Source organism: Crotalus tigris, unplaced genomic scaffold, assembly GCF_016545835.1.
Source record: "Crotalus tigris isolate CLP2741 ecotype Arizona unplaced genomic scaffold, ASM1654583v1 scf7180000024340.7048381, whole genome shotgun sequence".
NCBI lineage: Eukaryota > Metazoa > Chordata > Lepidosauria > Squamata > Viperidae > Crotalus > Crotalus tigris.
This window is the reverse complement of record NW_024100510.1, coordinates 2,536,038-2,556,135: the sequence shown is the minus strand read 5'-3', so window position 1 is coordinate 2,556,135 and position 20,098 is coordinate 2,536,038. Positions and strand designations below refer to the sequence as shown.

General features: G+C 41.8%; 1 protein-coding gene across 2 annotated transcripts; it reads left to right on the top strand.

The window, feature by feature from the left end:
• The first annotated feature begins 5 nt into the window (after positions 1-5).
• Positions 6-19,911, top strand: NUDT15 (nudix hydrolase 15). Of its 2 annotated transcripts, XM_039326188.1 has the most exons (5): positions 6-126; positions 1,164-1,371; positions 1,913-2,048; positions 18,087-18,283; positions 19,074-19,911. In XM_039326188.1, the coding sequence occupies exons 2-5, from the start codon at positions 1,293-1,295 to the stop codon at positions 19,208-19,210; spliced, it is 549 nt and encodes a 182-aa protein (XP_039182122.1). In that variant the 5' UTR covers positions 6-126; positions 1,164-1,292; the 3' UTR covers positions 19,211-19,911. The 2 variants fall into 2 exon arrangements, with proteins under 2 accessions (XP_039182122.1, XP_039182123.1); XM_039326189.1 differs by lacking the exon at positions 1,913-2,048 and having other exon boundaries at positions 1,164-1,435.
• Positions 19,912-20,098: the final 187 nt, after the last annotated feature.

The following is a 20,098-nucleotide window of genomic DNA, read 5'->3' as shown; positions in this document are numbered from 1 at the left end:
AAGCGGGAACCAGACTCGACGGACCAGAAGTCGGAGCTGCCACGCAGGAAACCGAAAGCTCCGGCAGAAAGCGAGCCTTCTGTGGAAGTTTGCCCGAGGCACAAAAACTTGGCCGCAACTACTCAGGTTCACCTTCACTCCGGTTGCACCTAAAATGCTAATTTAAGAGCACGGGAGCTAGATTGTTGCTGTCTGAAACTGGGTGAATTCAGCTAGCTTAACTCGGAAATTGCTCATAAAGTTCACATGGTTCCGACCATACTCAGTTCTATGTAATCCTGAGCTACTAGAGCAAATAAGGCAACCATGCGTTGTTACATCAGGAATCATAACACGCCTCGTAAATTCATTCACCTGAAACCTTTCATTTTACTCCCAGTCATACACAGGTGCATACCCCTCCTCCAGGATTCTAATGCAGACATTTCTACTAACTATAGGAAGCCATGGCTCAAGGCAGTTTCTGCTATTAAAGATGTGCTCATCTTTGACTAAATAACTGAGCTGTAAATTAAAGACTCCAGCCAGTTAGCTCAACTCCTGGTAAAGACAAACATGTAATCTTCGTTTCCCTCTGTAGATTTTTTTCCTTTTTTCTTATTCTACCTGGACAAATTCCCAGTTTTCTTTGTAAAGTTTTTCAGAAGTAGTTTGCCACTGCCTACTTCCTAGTAGGGTGGAGAGAAAGTGACTGGCCCAAGCTAAGGGCTCCTGGTTTCTAGCTTTGATGCCTTAACCACTATCATAAACTGGCTCTCTAGGTTTAGCTTACCTTTCTATAATTCTCCGTGGCCTCCATCTACCTGCTAATCAGGTTTGATCCTGTTTAATTTTACAAGAACAGTTAAGGGTGCTTCATTCGGGTTATCAGTTTATGGCCGAATGCACTGTGCAAATCCAGTAAATCGTGATTACTAAGGGGTACATTGCAAAGTCAGAGCCAGTCTCTTAATTTTAAAGTGAAGTTTGGCGTTTTTGTGCCTATTAGTATTATTTTGTGTTTGTTTACCCTAAACTGCATCCACCACCATTGTTTGATCAGTAGATTTTTATAGTCGGCTTTTTTATTCCCAGTGGAGATTTTAAGACGGATTCTGTCGTTTTAAAAAGTTCTATTTTTAATCGAGATAATAATTATCCATCTTGAACGTCTCTTCTACCAGATTACCAGTTGCCATCGGCAGTTGAGCCTTGAGGAACCTGCCAAGAGCCTCTACCACGCGGATTGGCTGTTCGACCGGCTTGCGGAGGAAGGCGGAGTTAAATCCAGTGCAATTCTGCAGGATCCGGTTATGGAGAAGCCGCTTCGGCCGGGGGTCGGAGTTGGGGTGGTGATAACGAGCCTTAGGCACCCTGGTTGCGTCCTAGTAGGCAAGCGGAGAAGTGTCGTCGGGAGGGGTTTCTTCCAGCTTCCTGGAGGGCACTTAGAGTTTGGGTGAGCTGGAGGCATGCCTCGTGACAGTGCTGCGCGGCCCGTTCCTCTTGCGCTCGTGGACCTGGCGGAGAGGCTTTGGCGGCTTTTATTCTGGAATGAAATAGGCGTTTGTCGTACTCGGATACTTTACGATGTGTGGACTCCAATTTCCGGAATCCCAACATTCCGGGAATAGAAGTCCACACTTTTAATGCTGCCGTCTTTGAAAAATGCCGGGTTAAATAGATGGGATGCCTTCTGAATGAACGCTCAATTTTAATTTTAAAAAGTTGTAAGCCTCATAGACCCAGGAGAAAAAGGGAATTAATAAGAAAGGAGTCAGTCGTTCTTGATATCAGTAACAGAATAACAGTTGAAAGGGACCTTGGAGGTCTTCTAGTCTAACACCCTGCTCAAGCAGGAAATAGTTTTAATAATGTGGAGTGTTATTTTTAAAAAAACTTTTGTCAGAAGTTTTTCCTTGGTTCGGGTCTCCAGCTGGGAAGCAGACCTTCAGCGCAGGTGGAAGAAATGACAGGAAACGAAGCAAGCTGCCAGAAAGTAGGTTTATTTACAGAAACCAGACACCATACAATACAGCGGAGGTTCCTGGACTAGCTAGTAGTTTCCCAAGGTGCGGGCACTTGTTCTTATACCCCTCAAGTTATTGAAATTATGATTTGACTTCTGAAAGGATTTTTGTTAAATTAATTCTATCTGGTTTGTGTCTGCTTTGGCCAGTATTGATTAATGCTGCCTTCAAGAAGGACCCTTTGTTCATGTAAATATGTTCCTATATGGTTCATGTCTCGTTTTTGTTAGTGTTACAAAAAACCTATTGAGATTGATGGGTCTTAATTGTTTCATAGAGACAGGAGTCCGGGTTTTCTCTTTCTCCGGAATGTTTTTCTTTGTCTTGGCAGTTTGCTCAGAATAGCTCAGGGGAGGGGGAATGAGGATGAGAGACAGGAAAAACTTCATCTTTTTAAATTCGGTTTGACTTGTCCTTTAAATGGTTCTTTTCCTGAGGTGTACCCCCTCCTTCCTGGGTTCATTTACATTCCAGATAGCAGTTTTAAGGGTCTGGGTTTCCTTTGTGATATTTAATTATAAGATTCCTTTTATTTTAGAAGGAAATTACTCACTTATTTTGGGGTCTGGGTTAATTCTAAGGTGTTCTTTCTTAGCGCCAATGATTAGTCATCTCTCAATTTTATTGGTGGTAAAGCTACTAGATTTTGGTTGTGAAACATTAAATGACCAAGAGTGGTAACAATAGATATAGTAGACTAACATTTGCTTTTCTTTTTTGTAGCCCAAATCTAGTATTGCTGGTTATGAGGGATTTTGCTACTAATCTTATTGCAGCACAGAATTGAGGGGAAAGGAAGGAAAGGCTTTGCTTTACTTTCTAGTGGCAGTAATAGTAACAAAATAACAAAGTTGAAAGAGACCTTGGAGGTCTTCTAGTCAACCCCCTGCTCAAGGAGGAGATCCTGTACCATTCTGGACAAGTGGCTGTCCAATCCCTTCTTAAACATCTCCAATGATGAAGCACCCACAACTTCAGGAGGCAGGCCATTCCACTGATTAATTATTCTCACTGACAGGAAATTTCTCCTTAATTCTAGATGGATCTCTCTTTGATAAATTTCCATCCCTTACTTCTTGTCCTGTCATTACGTGCTTTGGAGAATTGGTTCATCCTCTCCTCTCTGTGACAGCCCCTCAAATATTGGAAGACTACTATCAAGCCACCCCAGTCCTTCTCTGCATTAGGCTAAACATACCCAGCTCCTGCAACCATTCATTGTGTTTCATCCTTCAGTCCCCTTATCATCTTTGTACTCTTCTCTGCACTCTTTCATCTTTTTTGTATCGTGATCAAAACTGAATGTATTATTTCAAGTGTGGTTTTACTAATGTAGCATAAAGCAGTACCACCACTTCATTTGATCTTGATATTATCCCTTGCTTAATGCAGCCTAGGATTGTATTGGCTTTTTTCAGCAGCTGCAGCACCCTGTTGGCTCATACTTAAATGTTTATCTACTAGGACACCTAGATCACCCTCACAATTACTGCTGTTAAACCAGGTATCACTTGTTCTATACAAATGCATTTGGTTTTTCTTGCCTAAATGTAAAACCTTATTTTTCTTATCTCCAAATTACATTTTATTGTATAAGGCCAAGTGTACATGTCTGTCAAGATTCTTCTGGACAGACGTGCACATTTTATGGCCCGCAGCTGATTTTGTCCAACCCATGATGGCAGGGCGTGTGGCAGCAGCCCCATTGATTCAGCTCTCCACAACAGTCCCAGTTTTGCCTGTGACCCCTTGGGAAAAGTAATTGCCTACCCTGTTCTAAAGTGTTGGTTATTTCCTCCCACATACTTGTTGTCATCTGCAAATTCAGTGAATTCCCCTTCTATCCCCTCATCTAAACATTTATGAAGACAGTAAAGAGTACTGGGCCTAAGACAGAACTTTGGGTGCTATCCAGGGAATGGCTGAGGGAACGCAGGAGGCAGCACCTGTGGCTGAGGGAGGAGAGCCAGCTGAGGCAGCAGGGCCAATACCTGATGTAGGAGCTGGGGATGCTCAGCCTGTGGTGCGGCCCAAGGCGCAGCCTGCAGCTCCAGTGAGTGAGCCCCAGGACGTAAGGTGGCACAGCTCTGCACTCACCAACCCAGATGCCGGCCACACACATAAACCAGGTGCCGAAGAGCCTCTGATGGAGTGGTGGGAGAGGCGTCTCATGGACGAAGATGATGGGGGTTGGAGCTATTCCACGGCACCCGGACATCACACCATGGACATCCTGAGGGACAAGCTCGGTGAGACCGGGTTCCAGGATCCCCCTCATGGTCAAGATGGGAAGCGGCCGGTGAGATGGCTTTGTGATCCTGGACGGAGACACAGCCACCCGTCGGGACCATCCCAGTTCCGTCTGGCCAGCCCGCTGTTCAGGGTAGCTCCTGGGCGTGTGCCTGGTACTCCCAAGATGGGGTATACCGACAGAACAATCACGGCCTGAGTGGGACGGCAGGCCTTTGATGGACCCAGGTGGAGCCCCCACCAGGAGGACGGCTAGGCCAAGTGGTTCCTTGGTCCGGCAGACGGCAGGGCACGGGGACCAGTGCTTTCCACCTATGGCTGACACTCTACAGGGCACGGGTTAGTCTTTGGGGCCATGGAGTCCAAGGGAGGCTTGGGGTCTGCCACCAATACCAGCAACATTCGATGGGAACCCGGACCAGTTGGCGATGTTCCTCAGCCAGGTTATAAGCCATCTGGACTGATACGCTCGCTTCTATCCATCTCAGTGGGCAATGGTGATGGCGATAATGGCAGGATTACAGGGCAAAGTAGCAGAATGGGGGCGGATCTGTACAGTGACCATGCCAGGGAACTGGCGATGCTGGTCTGTCCCCTGGAGGTTCTGCGATCCCGGTTTGAGGACGTCTCCCGGGTCCAGTGGGTCGAGGCAAAGATACTGGTGCTAAATCAGCGAGGCCGGTCTGCAGCAGAGTACATCTGTGAATTCCAGTGGGTGGCTGGTAGACTGCGCTCCTGGCCACAACGTCTACTGGTTTACCAGTTTCAAGCAGGCCTGGACTGAGATCTGCGCCAGGTATGTGTTTTTCATGGTGTCCTGAGCTGACTCCAGGACTGGTTCTGTGTAGTGGTGGACTTGGATGCAGGCCTGCAAGAGTTCCGCCCAAAGGGAGAGGTCCCATTAGTACCACATAGGGTCATAGAGAAGCCGAAGGATAAAGGACGGAGGCCCCAGGCTTTGGGCTCGGGTTCCTCTGGGCCCATTCTCCGGGCGTTGTTCAGGTGTATCTGGTGCAACCAGCCAGGACATTGGGCAGCGGAGTATCCAGTCCCTGTTCCATGGGGGAACCTAATGACCTCTGGGAAGGCCGGTCCCACATCCAAGAAGGGCCCAGAGAAGCTGAGGGCAGCGCATCAGACAGAAGGGATCACTCCTCGACGGACAGCCCCGGAGGAGGAGGAGGCAACGGCAGCCATCAGATACTAGTTGGTGACATATGATAGCGAGGACAAGCCATCAGAAGACCCTATGGTGAGTGAACCAATACGACCATTCGTCATCCCTATTGTACTGACGAGTCCACAGACAGGCCATCGGGAGGAATACAGGGCCCTGATTGATTCCGGCTGCACCCATTGCCTGATCAGTAAGGGCATGGTGGCTGAGGCAGGGATCAAAATGAGGCAACTGGCCAACCCAATCTGGTTTGTGCAGGTGAATGGGTCCCTCCTGGGGGGGGGCTCTGGCTACCTTCATAACAGAGCCTGTCAGGCTAGAGATGGGGGCCCATTGAGAGATCCTCCGCTTCATCATGGTCCCTTCCATGACCGAGGCCGTTATCCTAGGACTGACGTGGCTGGACAAGTGGGGTCCAACAATTTGGTGGGAAGGTGGATACCAAAAACTACGGATTGGAATTGATCCCCGGCCGCCAGACCAGGAACTGGTAAAAGGGGGTGGAGAAGGGAGTAGGGAGGCAAAGCCACGCCAAGAGAGCACAAGGGGAGAAACCCACTTCCCGGGGGTATATGCCGGCCTTGCCAAGTGTTCAGCGAGCGAGAGTGCGACGTCCTACCTCCCCACTAACCAACCGACACTGCGATCGATATTGTGCCAGGCGCCAAACTGCCCAAACCCCGGTTGTACGCAATGACGCCCAAGGAGATGGAGGAGTTGCGGTGGTATATTGACCAGAATCTAGCAAGGGGCTTCATCCAGCCGGCCCGATTGCAGTTTGCAGATCACAGCTCCAGTACTGTTTAAGGAAAAGAAGGATGGCATCCTGCGCTTGTGTGTAGACTTCCGTGGCATCAACGGGGTTTGTGTGGAAAACATGTACCCCCTACCACTAACGAAAGACCTGTTGGCCCATTTAGCAAAGGGTAAGGTGTTCACCAAGCTGGACTTACGGGAGGCGTATTACAGGGTCCATATCAAGCAAGGGAATGAGTGGAAGACGGCGTTCAACTGCCCGCTTCATAGCTACCAGTTCCGGGTGATTCTGTTTGGCCTACAGAGAGCCCCTATAGTATTTATGCAGCTCATCAATGAGGTATTGCATGAACACCTTTACCGTGGGGTGCTCGTGTATTTGGCGACATCTTAATCTATATCTCCAACATGGAGGAACACATCTGTCTGGTGTGACAGGTGCTGGTGAAACTGGTGAAGGCAAACCTGTTCATGAAGCTCTCCAAGTGCGACTTCTACCAAACACAGCTGGACTATCTGGGATACTGGATATCGGGGGTAGGAGTGGAAATGGACCCTAATAAGGTCAAGGCTGTACTGGAGTGGCAGGCACCTCGGACCCATCAGCTACAGAGTTTCTTGGGGTTCACCAACTTCTATCAGCAGTTCATCCCTCATTTGCTGTGGTGGCCCTACCCCTGACAGACCTGCTCCACACACGACAGACTGCAACTAAGCCATGCCCGGGTCAGCCACTGGCAGGGACCATGGCATGTCAGAAGGCCTTTGAGGACCTAAAGGCCCTGATCACAAGGAAGCCGGTTTTGATCCACGCAAACCCTGACCTGCCGTTTGTGGTGCAGGCCAATGCCAGTGATGTCGCAGTGGGGGGGCGGTGTTGCTTCAAACATTACAGGGAACATTACAGCTCTGTGCTTACATGTCATGTAAGCTGATGGATACCGAGAGGGCATGGGCTATATGGGAGAAGGAGGCGTTTGCCATACGTTGGGCACTATCAACGTGGCAACACCTACTAGAGGGAGCGAAGGAACCGTTCGAGGTCTGGACGGACCATAAAAACCTCGAGGCGTTGCAGACACCAAGGTGCCTGTCCCCCAAACATGTACGATGGGTGCAATATTTCCAATGTTTCCGTTTTCATTTGAGGTATGCACCAGGGGGGAAAAACTTTCTAGCCGACGCCTTGTCAAGAATGCTCCAATAAAACAGTAAGCAGGAAGAGGTGGTACAGGCCATCATGCCCCCCTGCCAACAAGTGGCAGCATAGGTGGTGACATACAACCTGGTACTTGACCTGGGCCAGGAGCTGCTAGGCAGTTCAGGGCAACCCCTGGCTACAGGATCATCAAGGCCTACTGACAAGGGATGGGCTGACATGGAAAGGTGACAAACTATATGTCCCACAGGCTCTAAGACAGGGTGTTGCAACGGTGCCATGATGTAAAGTAGGTGGGCTATTTCGAGTTTCTGAACACCCTGCATTTGTTACGGTGGCAGTTCTGGTGGTCACAGATGAAAGCAAACGTGGAGGCCTTTGTACGGGGATACCATGTCTGTGCCACCACAAAGTCCCGTACAGGGAAGCCCTTGGGGTTGTTACAAACGGTGGCAGACCCAACTCAACCCTGGGAGGACATTGCAATGGACTTCATCGTGGAGTTGCCAGAGAGTCGTGGCTGTACTGTAATTTGGACTGTAATAGACCTCTTTTCCAAGCACTTTGTCCCGTGTAAGGGGTTGCCATCCGCTTGGAAGCTGGCCAAGCTGTTTATCATGCAGGTATATTGCCTGCACGGGATGCCCCAATGAATCATCTCAGATCGGGAGGGTGATGTTCACGGCCCACTTCTGGCATGAGTTTATCCAGTTTATTGGGTCCCAAGGACTCAGCTTGGTGTATCAGCCCAGCCCCAATGGGGTGACAAAACGGGCAAATGCAATGGTGGAGTGCTATCTCTGGAGTTACGTTTCATACTAACAGATGGACTGGGTTGACCTACTGCCATTTGTAGAAGTGGCATACAAAATTACGCAGTGCACAGCAGCACCGGTTTTGCCCCTTCCGGGTGGTGCACACTCTGGACTTCGTCCCAATCCCCGAGTATAAACAAGGGATGCTCTGTCAACCTCGGGATTGGATAACACGCATTGGGGGTTTTGTGGGGTATCGTAAAGAAAGCCTTAGTAAAAGCCGAAGAGGCCACAAAAGCACAGACCGATAAGAAAAGGAGGCCCCAAAAGCCTTTTCAGTGGGTGATCTGGTGTACCTATCAACGAAGTACGTACACCTGAGGGTATCCTGTAAGAAGCTAGGTCCCAAATACCTAAGGCCGTTCCAGGTCAGACAGGTCATCAATCCAGTGGCCGTATGGTTACAGCTACCTCGGTTTCTGGGGAAGATACACCAGGTCTTCCACTGTAGTCTGTTGAAGCCAATAGGGGGTTCCTCCTGTAGGCCTGTGAAAGGGGTGCCAGAGTCTGTCATGGGGGACCATTATGAGATACAGGAGATCCTGGGCTCTCGTATCTGATGGGGACGGCTACAGTACCCGTGCGGTGAACAGGGTACCCTAATATGGAGGCGTCCTGAGTTGGGGAGGCAGATATCCATGCCCCCGATTGCTGTGCAAATTCCATCGAAAATGCCCCGGCAAGCCGGGTGGAGGTTGGCTGAACATTCCGCTATAGCAGGTAAATGCTTACATGTTTCTCTTTGCTTTCCAGGTGGAGCCCTGGTAGAGGGAGCCGCCTGACAAGCCTCGAGGGCTCGACATTCAAAGAGGGGGGGGAAGGCTGCAGATGGCACATCCTGCAGCTCCAGGTGGCTATGCCGCTGGACAGCCAGGCCCCACAACACCGGCAAGGACAGCCAGGCCCTGTACCAATGCCAGCAAGGATGCCGCTAAATGGCCAGGCATCTTGACGATTCAGGTCCAGCAATGCCGGCGACGGACAGGGAAGCCTCGCGGCTTGGAACTGGGGCTGTTGAACAGCATGCCGCCGAATGGACGAGGAGACCTCTCAGCAAGGCCGCCGATCACCTGGCATGCAAGGACTGAAGTGGTGCCCGAGGGGGGAGGGGGCCTACCTCCACTGCAGAGGGTTCCGATGCTCAGCTGCGAAGCATGGAGCCGACCCCAACCAGTTGTGACTGGGCGGCAGGCCAGGAGAGAGAGACTCCTGCCGTGCGGCTTTCCAAGGCAGGCACTGGATGTTGGCCTGCTGTGTGTGTGGGGGGGGGAGCTGCGGATAGGGAACGTATGTAAGGCGCTGGGAGCAAACCACTCCCAGCACTGACTTTGTTTGTGGAATAAAGCACTTGTTGGATCATTCCTGTTTGCCGGTCACCTTTTTATCCTTCTTCTGCGTCTGAGGAAACCAGGGACTGGTAAGGATGCTGTCACTACAAATCCATCTAGTAGTGATGATATCTATCCCACATTTTTCTATCTTGGCCAAGAAGTAGGCTATGATCTATTTTGTCAAATTGCTGAAGTCCAATATCCACAGCATTTCACTGGTCCACTAATTTAATCACTTTGTCAAAGAATTCAGTAAGGTTTGTCTAGTGTTCACAGATCTGTTGCTTGATTATCTTTGTCAGGGTCTTCAAAAATATTGATGTCAGGCTAATTGTTCTGTAGTTTCTTTAATCCATTTGTTTTCATTTTTTGAAGATGGGAACCATATCAGTTCTTTTCTGGTCCTCTAGTACAGGGCTTTTCAACCAGTGGTACGAGTACTGCCTGTGGTACAGTGGCATCTGGCAGGTGGTACGTGACCATCCTAGAAAAGTGGTAGCGGGGGAGGGAAATGAGCTGAACCGGTGGCAGCATCGCACAAGCCTGAGTGAGAGATGGCTGGAGCTGCAGGGCTGTCAGAGCTCAGTGGAAGCGCCAGGATCAGCGCCGCTTTCCAGCTGATCGGCATTTCTTTGGGGCTGTCAGGGCTCAGCGGAAGCGCCAGGATCAGTGCCAGGCTCCAGCTGGAGCTCAGTGCTGATTCTGGTGCTTCTGCTGAGCCCTGAAGAAGCGCCAATCAGCTGGAATGTTGCAGCATCTCCAGGGTCTTGTGATTTACATTCAGATGCTTGGCAACTGATTCATATTTATGACGGTCACAGTGTCCCAGAGTCATGTGAAGTGACCAAAACCTGCTGCAACCACCCACCAGACGGGGGGGGGGGAATAAAAACCAAACATCCCCCCCACTCCAGCTGCCAATCCTCAACAGAAATACAACAATGAAAACCTCGGACAGGAGGAAGAGCACCACCGGGTGGGCAGGCAGGTGTCTTGCTCGGCTGTGGCTTGGGGGGAACTTTTTTCAGTTCCATTGTAACTTCTAAGAGTAACTTCTAAGAGTCACTAAGCGAACTGTTGTAAGTTCTTGTACTTGTACTTGTACTTTATCACTTTTTTCATTTTTTTTTTTTTTTTGGTCATCAGGTTTTTGACCCCTTGCTAGGTGCCTGGTGGTACTCGGATGTTGCCATATCCTAAAAGTGGTACAGTGGGTGAAAAGGTTGAAAAGCCCTGCTCTAGTAATTCCCTGGTGCTCCAGGATCTTTGAAAGATAGGGTTCAGTAGTTCCAAGATCACATCTGCCGCCTCCTTCAAAACTCTGGGATGTAATTCATCTGGTCCAGGTGATTTGAACTTGTCTAGCATGGATAGGTGTTGTCTTATCATTTTCTTGCCTATTTTGATTTGCATTCCTATTTTGTCTTCTACAGTGTTGCCTTCGATAGGTTGGACTATTTTTTTTCCTTTTTTGTGTAAAGATCAGTGCAAAGAATTGACTTAAGCAGTTCTGCTTTCTTTTGGGATTTGGGTTAGGATTAGGATTGGGGTTCTCGTTAGAATTTTTTCAAATAACCTTAATATTTAGCAAACAGCATAATGTCGGGATTCATGTGTTTAACAAAAAATAATAGATAATAGTTAATTATCATAATATGTTAATCCCTCTTCTTCTTGCTAATATATATTCAAATTACATATCACATTCCTTTCTCTCACTCATTTTTCTAGCCATTGATAAAAATTATCCCATGTTCTAAAATACACTGAGTCTTCTTTCTCTTTTATGTTTAAAGTCAATCTATCAATTTCTGCACACTCTAAAATTTTCTCAATTCTTCAGTTGGTAAATTTTCATTTTTCCAATGTTGGGCAAATACAATTCTTGCTGCAGTTAGTACATGTAAAATTAAATATATACAGTCTTTCTCATAATTTGCTCCTATTATTCCTAACAAAAATAATTCTAGCTTAAAGTCTTATTTGTTTTTTAGTCATTTTCTCCAACCATAAATATATTTTTAACCAAAATCTTTTTGCTTTAGGGCATGTCCACTAGATATGGTAATAAGTACCTGGTCTTTGTTTGCATTTCCAACATTTATTTAAAGTATTTTTAAACATTTTTGCTAATCTCACTGGTGTCATATACCATCTGTAAAACATTTTATATAAGTTTTCTTTTTTTATATAACACATTTTATTGGTTTTCCAGTTTTACATTTAAGTATTTAGAAAGCAGAGTGGTGGTTGGGTAATCAATAATTCAATAACAAATCTTTAGTACATATGTCAGGATACATAATCAAAAATTCCTTCTCTATTTCCCTTTGTTGTTGTTAATTACGAAGTCGTGTCCGACCCATCGCGACCCCGCGGACAATGTTCCTCCAGGTCTTCCTGTCCTCTACCATCTCAGTTGAGACATTTATCAATATATTTTTTGCTTATACATATCCATGTCCTGTTATTAAGTTTTACCTAATTTTTAATTACGATATTCCAATTTAACCTTTAACATTCATAGTATTTAAGTTTCGAGTAACCCAAATTTCCTTTATTTCACTACATAAAAGTTATAATATCTAAGATACACATATTATTTACTTAAATATATTCTTAATTTATTTCATAAACATTTTCTATTTCTCATCCTAGTACATCACCACTTATTAATAGAGTGTCCTTTATTGTCTCAAGTCCATCATCTTTATCATCTGGGCTAAACAATAATTCGAAGCTATTTCCAATAGTTAATTTTCATTTCCTTATGAATCTAAATCCTAAATATTAAGCCAATTAATCCCTTATTTTTTTATCATTTTCCAACAATATTTAAATCTATAATCACATTTCCCTTCATCTCAAAATCTCCCTTTGGCTCATTAGTTGAGACATTAGGATCTTCTGTCATAAATTAGAACTCCATTTTTAAAATCTAACTCTAGCTTTCTTTTTATGCCAACCAGGCTTCCATACCAATGCCTTTAAATCATCAGATAGATCTCCATTCTTGCACATGTTATTTGAATCAAAGGAGACCATCTGGTTATTAATTTTCCAGAGGAACTGGCCCATTTATAATCATTAAATTGTTGCCCTGGTGGGTCAGGTCTCCATATTTGCTCTAGTGTATTTATCTTCAATTCAGTCTGGTCTTCTTCCTCAGGTTTCTTCTGGTTTAAGTAAAAAGTCATGTCCAATTTTATGGTTATTGTTTGGTTGTCTATGTTTTCAGTGGGCTGTACTTGTTGATCTTTAACACCTTCCGTCTTGGTATTACTTTCTTCCGCTTCTGTTGCTCTTTGGGTTGTAAGTTCTTTAGTTGCAATCAGGGTTTGGTTGTCAAAATTTTCAGTACGTTGTACTTGTTGTTCTTTAAAGTCCTCTGTCTTGGTATTAATTTCTTCCACTTCTGTTTTTTTTTAATTGAAAAGTTTTACAAAAAATTACAAAATATACCCCAAACCCACCCCCCTACCCCCTACCCCAGAGCTGAATACAGGGTAATAAATATAATAATCATAATCGAACTAACATTAACCAACTATATAAATAAACAAATATAATGCGCTTTAACTCTCTTTTAACACAAAGTAAACAATTTAAGAATAAACTTAATCATATAAACAAATTAAAATCCTAATATCTAAACAACACAATATCATAAATTTTCCACTATACTAAACTATTAATGATAATAATAATAATAACAGTAATAATACTCTAAAATTTACTCATAAAATAAATGGAACTTTTTAGTCCCATATTTATTCTGAATATAATCTATCCATTTCCTCCAAACTGAAATGTATCTTTCTTGTGAGTAATCCTTCAGATAAGCAGAAATCTTAGCCATTTCTGCTAAGTTTGACACTTTAAGTGTCCATTCTTCTATAGTAGGCAAACAATCCTTCTTCCAATATTGCCCTACCAACAGCCCTGCTGCTGTTATTAAATTCAACATCAAGTTAATTTCTTTAGCATCAACATCTACTATAATACCCAACAAAAATAGTTGAGGAGTAAATTTTATCTTTCTTTTAAAAATATTCTGAATGTTCCACCAAATTTTAATCCAAAAAGCTTTTACATTTCTACAAGTCCACCAAATATGAAAATAACTTGCATCCAAACTACCACATCTCCAACATTTGGGCTGAAAGTTAGGATACATACGAGACAACTTTTGGGGATCGAGATGCCACCTATAAAACATTTTATAAAAATTTTCTCTCAAACTTTGAGCTTGAGTAAATTTTACATTTCTAACCCAAATTATCTCCCATATACTGTATCCAATAGAATCGGCTCTTGAATATTTTATGCCCATACAGTCTTTAACTAATTCCGTTTCAGAATCCAATTCTATTAAGACATTATAAATTCTCTTTATATGAGCTCGAGTTTGATCTTTAATCTGTTTTATCAAATTCACATCCCCTAAAGTAATACCAATCTTTTGATCTAAACTCCACCTAACTAACAATTGATTATATTGAAACCAAGAGGGTACAATATTTTCTTGCTTCAACTCGACTAGAGATTTTAATTGCCAGTCCTTCCCTTCCAAACTAATTAATTCCTTATAAGAAATCCTGTCCAAATTCACTCCTCTAGATACCTCCTCTATCATGTGTCCAGGAATCCCCCAAATTGGAATTTTATAATTTAACCTATAATAATACTTCTTCCAGACCCGTAATAAAGCATTTCTTAAAATATGAGATTTAGAAACTTGATCTACTTTTTTATTATAAATTAAGTATGCATGCCAACCATATAATAAATCCCATCCCTCAAGAAGAAGTATATTTTTATTTGTTAATTTAAGCCAATTGCTAATCAGAGTTAAAGCCACCGCATCATAATTCAATTTTAAATTAGGCGCCTTAAGTCCTCCTCTTTCCCGTGCATCTTGTATAATCTTAAACTTAACTCTTGGTTTTTTCCCTGCCCAAATAAACTTATTAATACCCTTCTGCCATTCCTCCAATTTGGCATCTTTTTTCAAAATAGGTATCATTTGAAACAAAAAAGGAAACTTTGGAAGAACATTCATTTTTACCCTGAAATTCTCCCTAACAAAGATAATTGTAATTTTTTCCAATCATTTAGATCCTTTTGCACTTTTACCCACAATGTCTCATAATTATTTTTGTATAATTTGACATTAGAAACTGTAATATATATTCCCAGGTATTTAAACTTTTTTACTATTTCAAAACCTGTTAATTTAGCTAACATGTCCTTTTCCTTCATAGACATATTTTTCGGTAATATTTTAGTCTTATTGTTATTAACCTTAAAACCTGAAACTTTCCCATACTGAGTTATAATTTCCATCAAATCCTTTACCGAATCTGTCGATTGAGATAATGTCATCAGCAAAAGCTCTCAACCTATAATCATTCTGTTTTATTTTTATTCCCTTTATTGTAGTTGATTCACAAAATTTAATTAATAAAATCTCCATTGTTAAAACAAATAACAATGGGGATAATGGACATCCTTGTCTTGTACTCTTTTCAATTTTAAATGTTTCTGTTAATCCTCCATTAATTATAATTTGTGCCGATTGTTGTTGATATATAGCCTTAAGAGCATATAAAAATTTATCCCCAAAATTCATTTTCTCTACAACTTTCAATAAAAATTGCCAATTTAACTGATCAAAAGCTTTTTCAGCATTCAAAAATATCAAAGCCGCAGGAATTTGATTATTCTTATCCAGATACTCAATTAAGTTAACAATTTATCTTACATTATATTTCATATATCTTCCAGTTATAAATCCAGATTGATCACTATGAATCAATTGCTTCAAAACTTGCATTAATCTATTTGAGCTTCTGTTGTTTTTTTGAATTGTAAGTTCTTTATTTGGAATCAGGGTTTTATTTTGTAGGTTTAAGCTGGCACCTTTGTCTTTCAGTCTAGATTTAATTATCTCAGTAGCTTCAATAATTTTTTCAAGTATAAGTTTGTAATTAGCCGAAATTTGTTGCTGGTCCTCCTCCATTTTTGAGATAGTTATAAATGGTCCTTTAGTGGAGGCTATTTTTTAAACAAGAGTCAGTAAGTGTTCACCTCCACAGTTCCTAAAAGCCAATTTCACTGCCCAGCTGTTTTCTCAGTTTTTTATGTCTCTTAGATAGTACCAAAGATAGATCTGGGCTGTAAGCAGGTCTCTTGGTCAAGAATATTCATTTGCTGTACCAGACTTTGCCACAAGATGTCCCCAATAGCATTTATAGTCTTTTTCAGGATGGGCTGGATTTTTATCCTTTCAACTTTTTTACTAGTAGATAAGGTAATAGATCTCCATGAAAATAGGAACTTTTTGGGTCCCCAAATATCAAAAAGATGCAAATCCAAATACTTAGTTGTTCTTTTTAAGGTTTTTTTCCCCAAGTAGTCAGACGCTGCCATTTTAGAGGGTGGGAGGAAGACGTTCCCTTTCCTCTCTCCACAAAGGGGAAGAAATTTCAATAGGCTTTTTGCAGGAAAATACTCAGGATACAAAGAAGGTAAGATCTCACCCAATTCCTCTGCGGTGCTTTCAAAGTGCTTGATAGTAATTTTGGCCTTGACTGGTAACGGCTTAGTGATGGGCCATGTTAATGGCTGATCTTTTCCCCTCAGTTCAAAGAGTTGCTCCGGATCAAACGGGAGGGGTACTGCCCTTCCGCAATCAGTCGGAGGTCCTCTTCACACTCACTGCCCCTCCAGGGCAACTTCCAACCCTTTTCAGGGTCCCCCGGCGGGAGAAAACAGGACAGTGGTGGGAGCGGTCACCCCGCACATCCGCTAGTGCTGTGAGCACAAACCGGAAGCCCGGAAGTTTTCTTTATATGCCACTGCTTTAGTTAATTTAACATTTCTTTCCCATAACTTTTGCCAGTCTTCTAATTCTATATTATATCCAAAGTTCTTTGCCCATATTATCATTGTTTCTTTTACTTGTTCTTCCTCCATCTTTAAGTTTAACAGATATTTATAGAGTTTCTTAATCAACTTTTCATCTGTTTTAAAAATATCTGCTCAAATTCTGTCTGTTCTTTATAGAATCCCATTATTTTAGCATCTTTTCCATATCTTGTTTTGATTTGCAGATATGGCCACCATGATAGATCAATACCTTGTTCTTGTAAATATTGTCTGCCTTTCATTTCTCCTTCATTGTCCAAGATATCTTTATAGGTCACAACTCTGTCATAATTAATTAAATTTGGGTAAGCAAAAGCTTCTATTGTTGAAAGCCATCCAGGTATCTTAATGTAAATTTTTGCTTTTATTTTTTCCCATTCTGAAAGAAGTGCATTTCTTATAAAGTGGTTTTGAAAGTATCTATGTATTTTATTCTTCCCATTCCACAGAAAAGCATGCCAACCAATTTGTAGATCATGCTCCTCTAGGTATAATAGTTTTTTGTCTCTAAGCATTATCCATTCTTTAAGCCATATTAAAATAGTTGCTTGGTAGTATAACCTCCAGTCCTGCAGTCCAAATCCTCCACTTTCTTTCGCTTCTTATAGCATTTTCAGTCTAATTCTAGCTTTTTTTCCTTGCCAGATAAATTTCAGTATTGTTATATTCAGTTCATCAAAAAAGGCTTTTCCCAGCCTTACAGGAATCGTTTGAAATAAAAAGAGATTTTTGCTAAGATATTTATTTTCACTGTTGCTATTCTCCCCAGCATTGAAAGATGGAAGTTTTTCCACTTTTTCAGATCCAGTTTTATTTGTTTTAGCAATCTTACATATTTAAGCAGTTCTGCTTTCTTTCACTGCTGCCTATAACCTTCTTGCCATCTTCTCCCATTAGTGGACTGATCGTTTCCTTGACTTTTCTTGTGCTTTACATATTGAAAGAAAGTTTACTATTTTTGACATTTATTGCAAGTCTTAGTTCTTACTTCTGATTCTTAGCTTTCCTGATGTCATCTGCAAATTCAGGCTATATACTGGTATTCTGTTTTACTTATGTGTCCCTCTTTCTACTTTTTATACTTGTCTCTTTTGTCTTTCAGTTTATCAGAGTTTTTTATGCAGCCTTGCTGGTTTTGTCTGGGGTAGAGCCATGTTTTAATGCCTTTTCAGAAGGCTAGGAAAGTGGGGGCCTGCCTCACTTCTGACCACCTGACCCCCAGATTACGCCCTGAGTCTGTCTGGGGCAGTGCAACTCCATCTAAGACTAAACATGATCGACTCCTATCTATCCATAGCTACTCCATAGGGTTATTAAAGTAATAAATAAGAAAAACAGTCTGAGACTACTGAAACATCAAAGATTTTCCATTATCTCAACATACAAAAAGGCTTTACACCAGTAAACAGATATTATTAATTATGCTACATCACAGAAAAAGAATTAATGAAAATAAAATGCTATCACTTCTTTATAAGCAAACCCATTTCTTTGAGAATAAGGGCAAACAAAGTTGACAAAAATATTCAGGCACCTTGTTCAGAGTAGATGCCTGCTAGTTGTCATATAAACTAGATTCTGGTGATGTTTCAAACTGATAGATAGGACCACTCTTGCTTTCTGAATAACTCATATTTCCTTCCTTTTTTCCTCTCTGTGCAGTGAAAATTTGGTAGAATGTGCAAAGAGAGAAACTTTAGAAGAAGCTGCTTTGCATCTAACAAATGTGCAGTTTGCTTCAGTGGTAAATGCTGCTAGTTTAAAGGACAATTACCATTATGTCACCATCCTAATGAAAGGAGAAGTTGATATGAATCATGAATCTGAACCAAAGAATCTGGAACCTGATAAAAATGAAAGTAAGTTTTTAAAAAACTCTATTCATGTTATCTGCATATATGTATAATGCAAGAATTGTTTGCTGCTTTTTTTGTTTGAACATTTTTGGGTATGTGAAAGTACAAATCATATCCCTTATTTATTGATATTATATCTGGGTAAGGCTTGGGCTGCAAGTTTCCCTGATTTATCTTGAAGTAAACCGAATTAATTTCCAGGATATAGGGTACTGAAAAAGTGTCCCAGTATTACCCTTTGAGTTGTGTACTTAATATTTGTCTTTTTAAACTTTTTCTAACAGAATATCATGTCAAACTGTAAGACTCCAAAATAACTAGGCAGGTTGCAACTCAGATAATTGTAATAATAAAACAGGAATGCTTGAGTCTAATTTTATGCAGGAGAACAGTTTGTTTCCATCTGCTTCTTCTGAAGATCACTTGGTAACAAGTACTGTATGAGAAACAAAATGCTGGATTAAGATGATCTTTGAACTAATCCTTCAGGGCTACTATATTATACAGGGCTGGGCTTGTGCTTATGTGTGTCATTGAAGTAATAATTAACCAGTTGCAGCTGTCACAGCCATATGGAGCAGTCTAAAATGATGAAGTACTTTTGTGTTTCTAGGTTAAAAAAAATCATCTTTGTATCACAACAATGTGGGATTTTTAGTTTACTATTTTCCAATCACTTTCTTCCTTTATATAAACTCCAGTTTCCCAGTCTAACACTAAATCATCCTGGCAATCATTGACAGATTAATTTACTTCTTACGCTGAAACACTTCTGTTCTTTTTCTTTTTGTAGGTTGGGAATGGGTAAAATGGGATGAGTTTCCACCAGCCAATAAACTCTTCTGGCCTCTACGCTGCTTAAGAGAACAAAATTATAATCCTTTCAAAGAAGAATTAAATCATCTGATTGGATACACTGGAAATCTATAAGTTATATTTTCTGGATTTAAAACAGACAATATATCAATCGGCCCCTATGAAGAGACTTTTGTTATCAGTGTCAAGTTGTACATTTGCTCTAAATACTTGGAACCAACCTGTCATTACTGCATGACTGGCACTAATCATATTCCCTCCAAAAGCTCTATTTTGGCATATAGCTTCAGATTATTTTTCTTTATAACAGATATTTTAATACAATGATGTATTCTAGTATACAGGGGTTAATGCATGCTTGTAATACTTATGATTTTGTTATTGATCAAAGCAGCTGCAATAATGCATCCTTTATTTTATGTTACTTTGCTCTGTTGGAAAAGATGATTGTATAGTAAAAGCATTATAGTTGGCCCCATAATTGATATGATCCAGTGTAATCACAAAGGTCCATATTTTAAACTCTTCCCATTCTAATCCATTTTGCTTTCTGATTTAGAAGTATACCATTGTAAAGAAGAAAAAATACCAGCGTGCAAGCCTTTTTTCATTATAAAAACCTGTGAAACTTTTCCAATTATGAGGAAGAACTATACATTTTATGCAACTATATAACTCACATTGTGTTGTTTCTACTATATAGTTATTTTTGCATGATATGCTGAACCAAAATCTGTTCAGCCACATTAGTTCAGTGTATTGTGTGAAACTTGCCTCTATGGTTAACTGAATAAACCAGGAACTATGAAAATCCATTTCATGTGAACTCAGCCTTTAATTTTTTCAGGAAAATTCTTTTTAAACAAAAAGTGTTTGATTTGGGGATATTTTAATTGGAAAGAAAAAGGAGAAGTTAGCAGAGGACTGAGATCCAAGAGGAAAGTGCTGGTGTTTTTTTTTTTAACTTAAAACTAATATAAACAGTATTTTATAGCAAGGGAT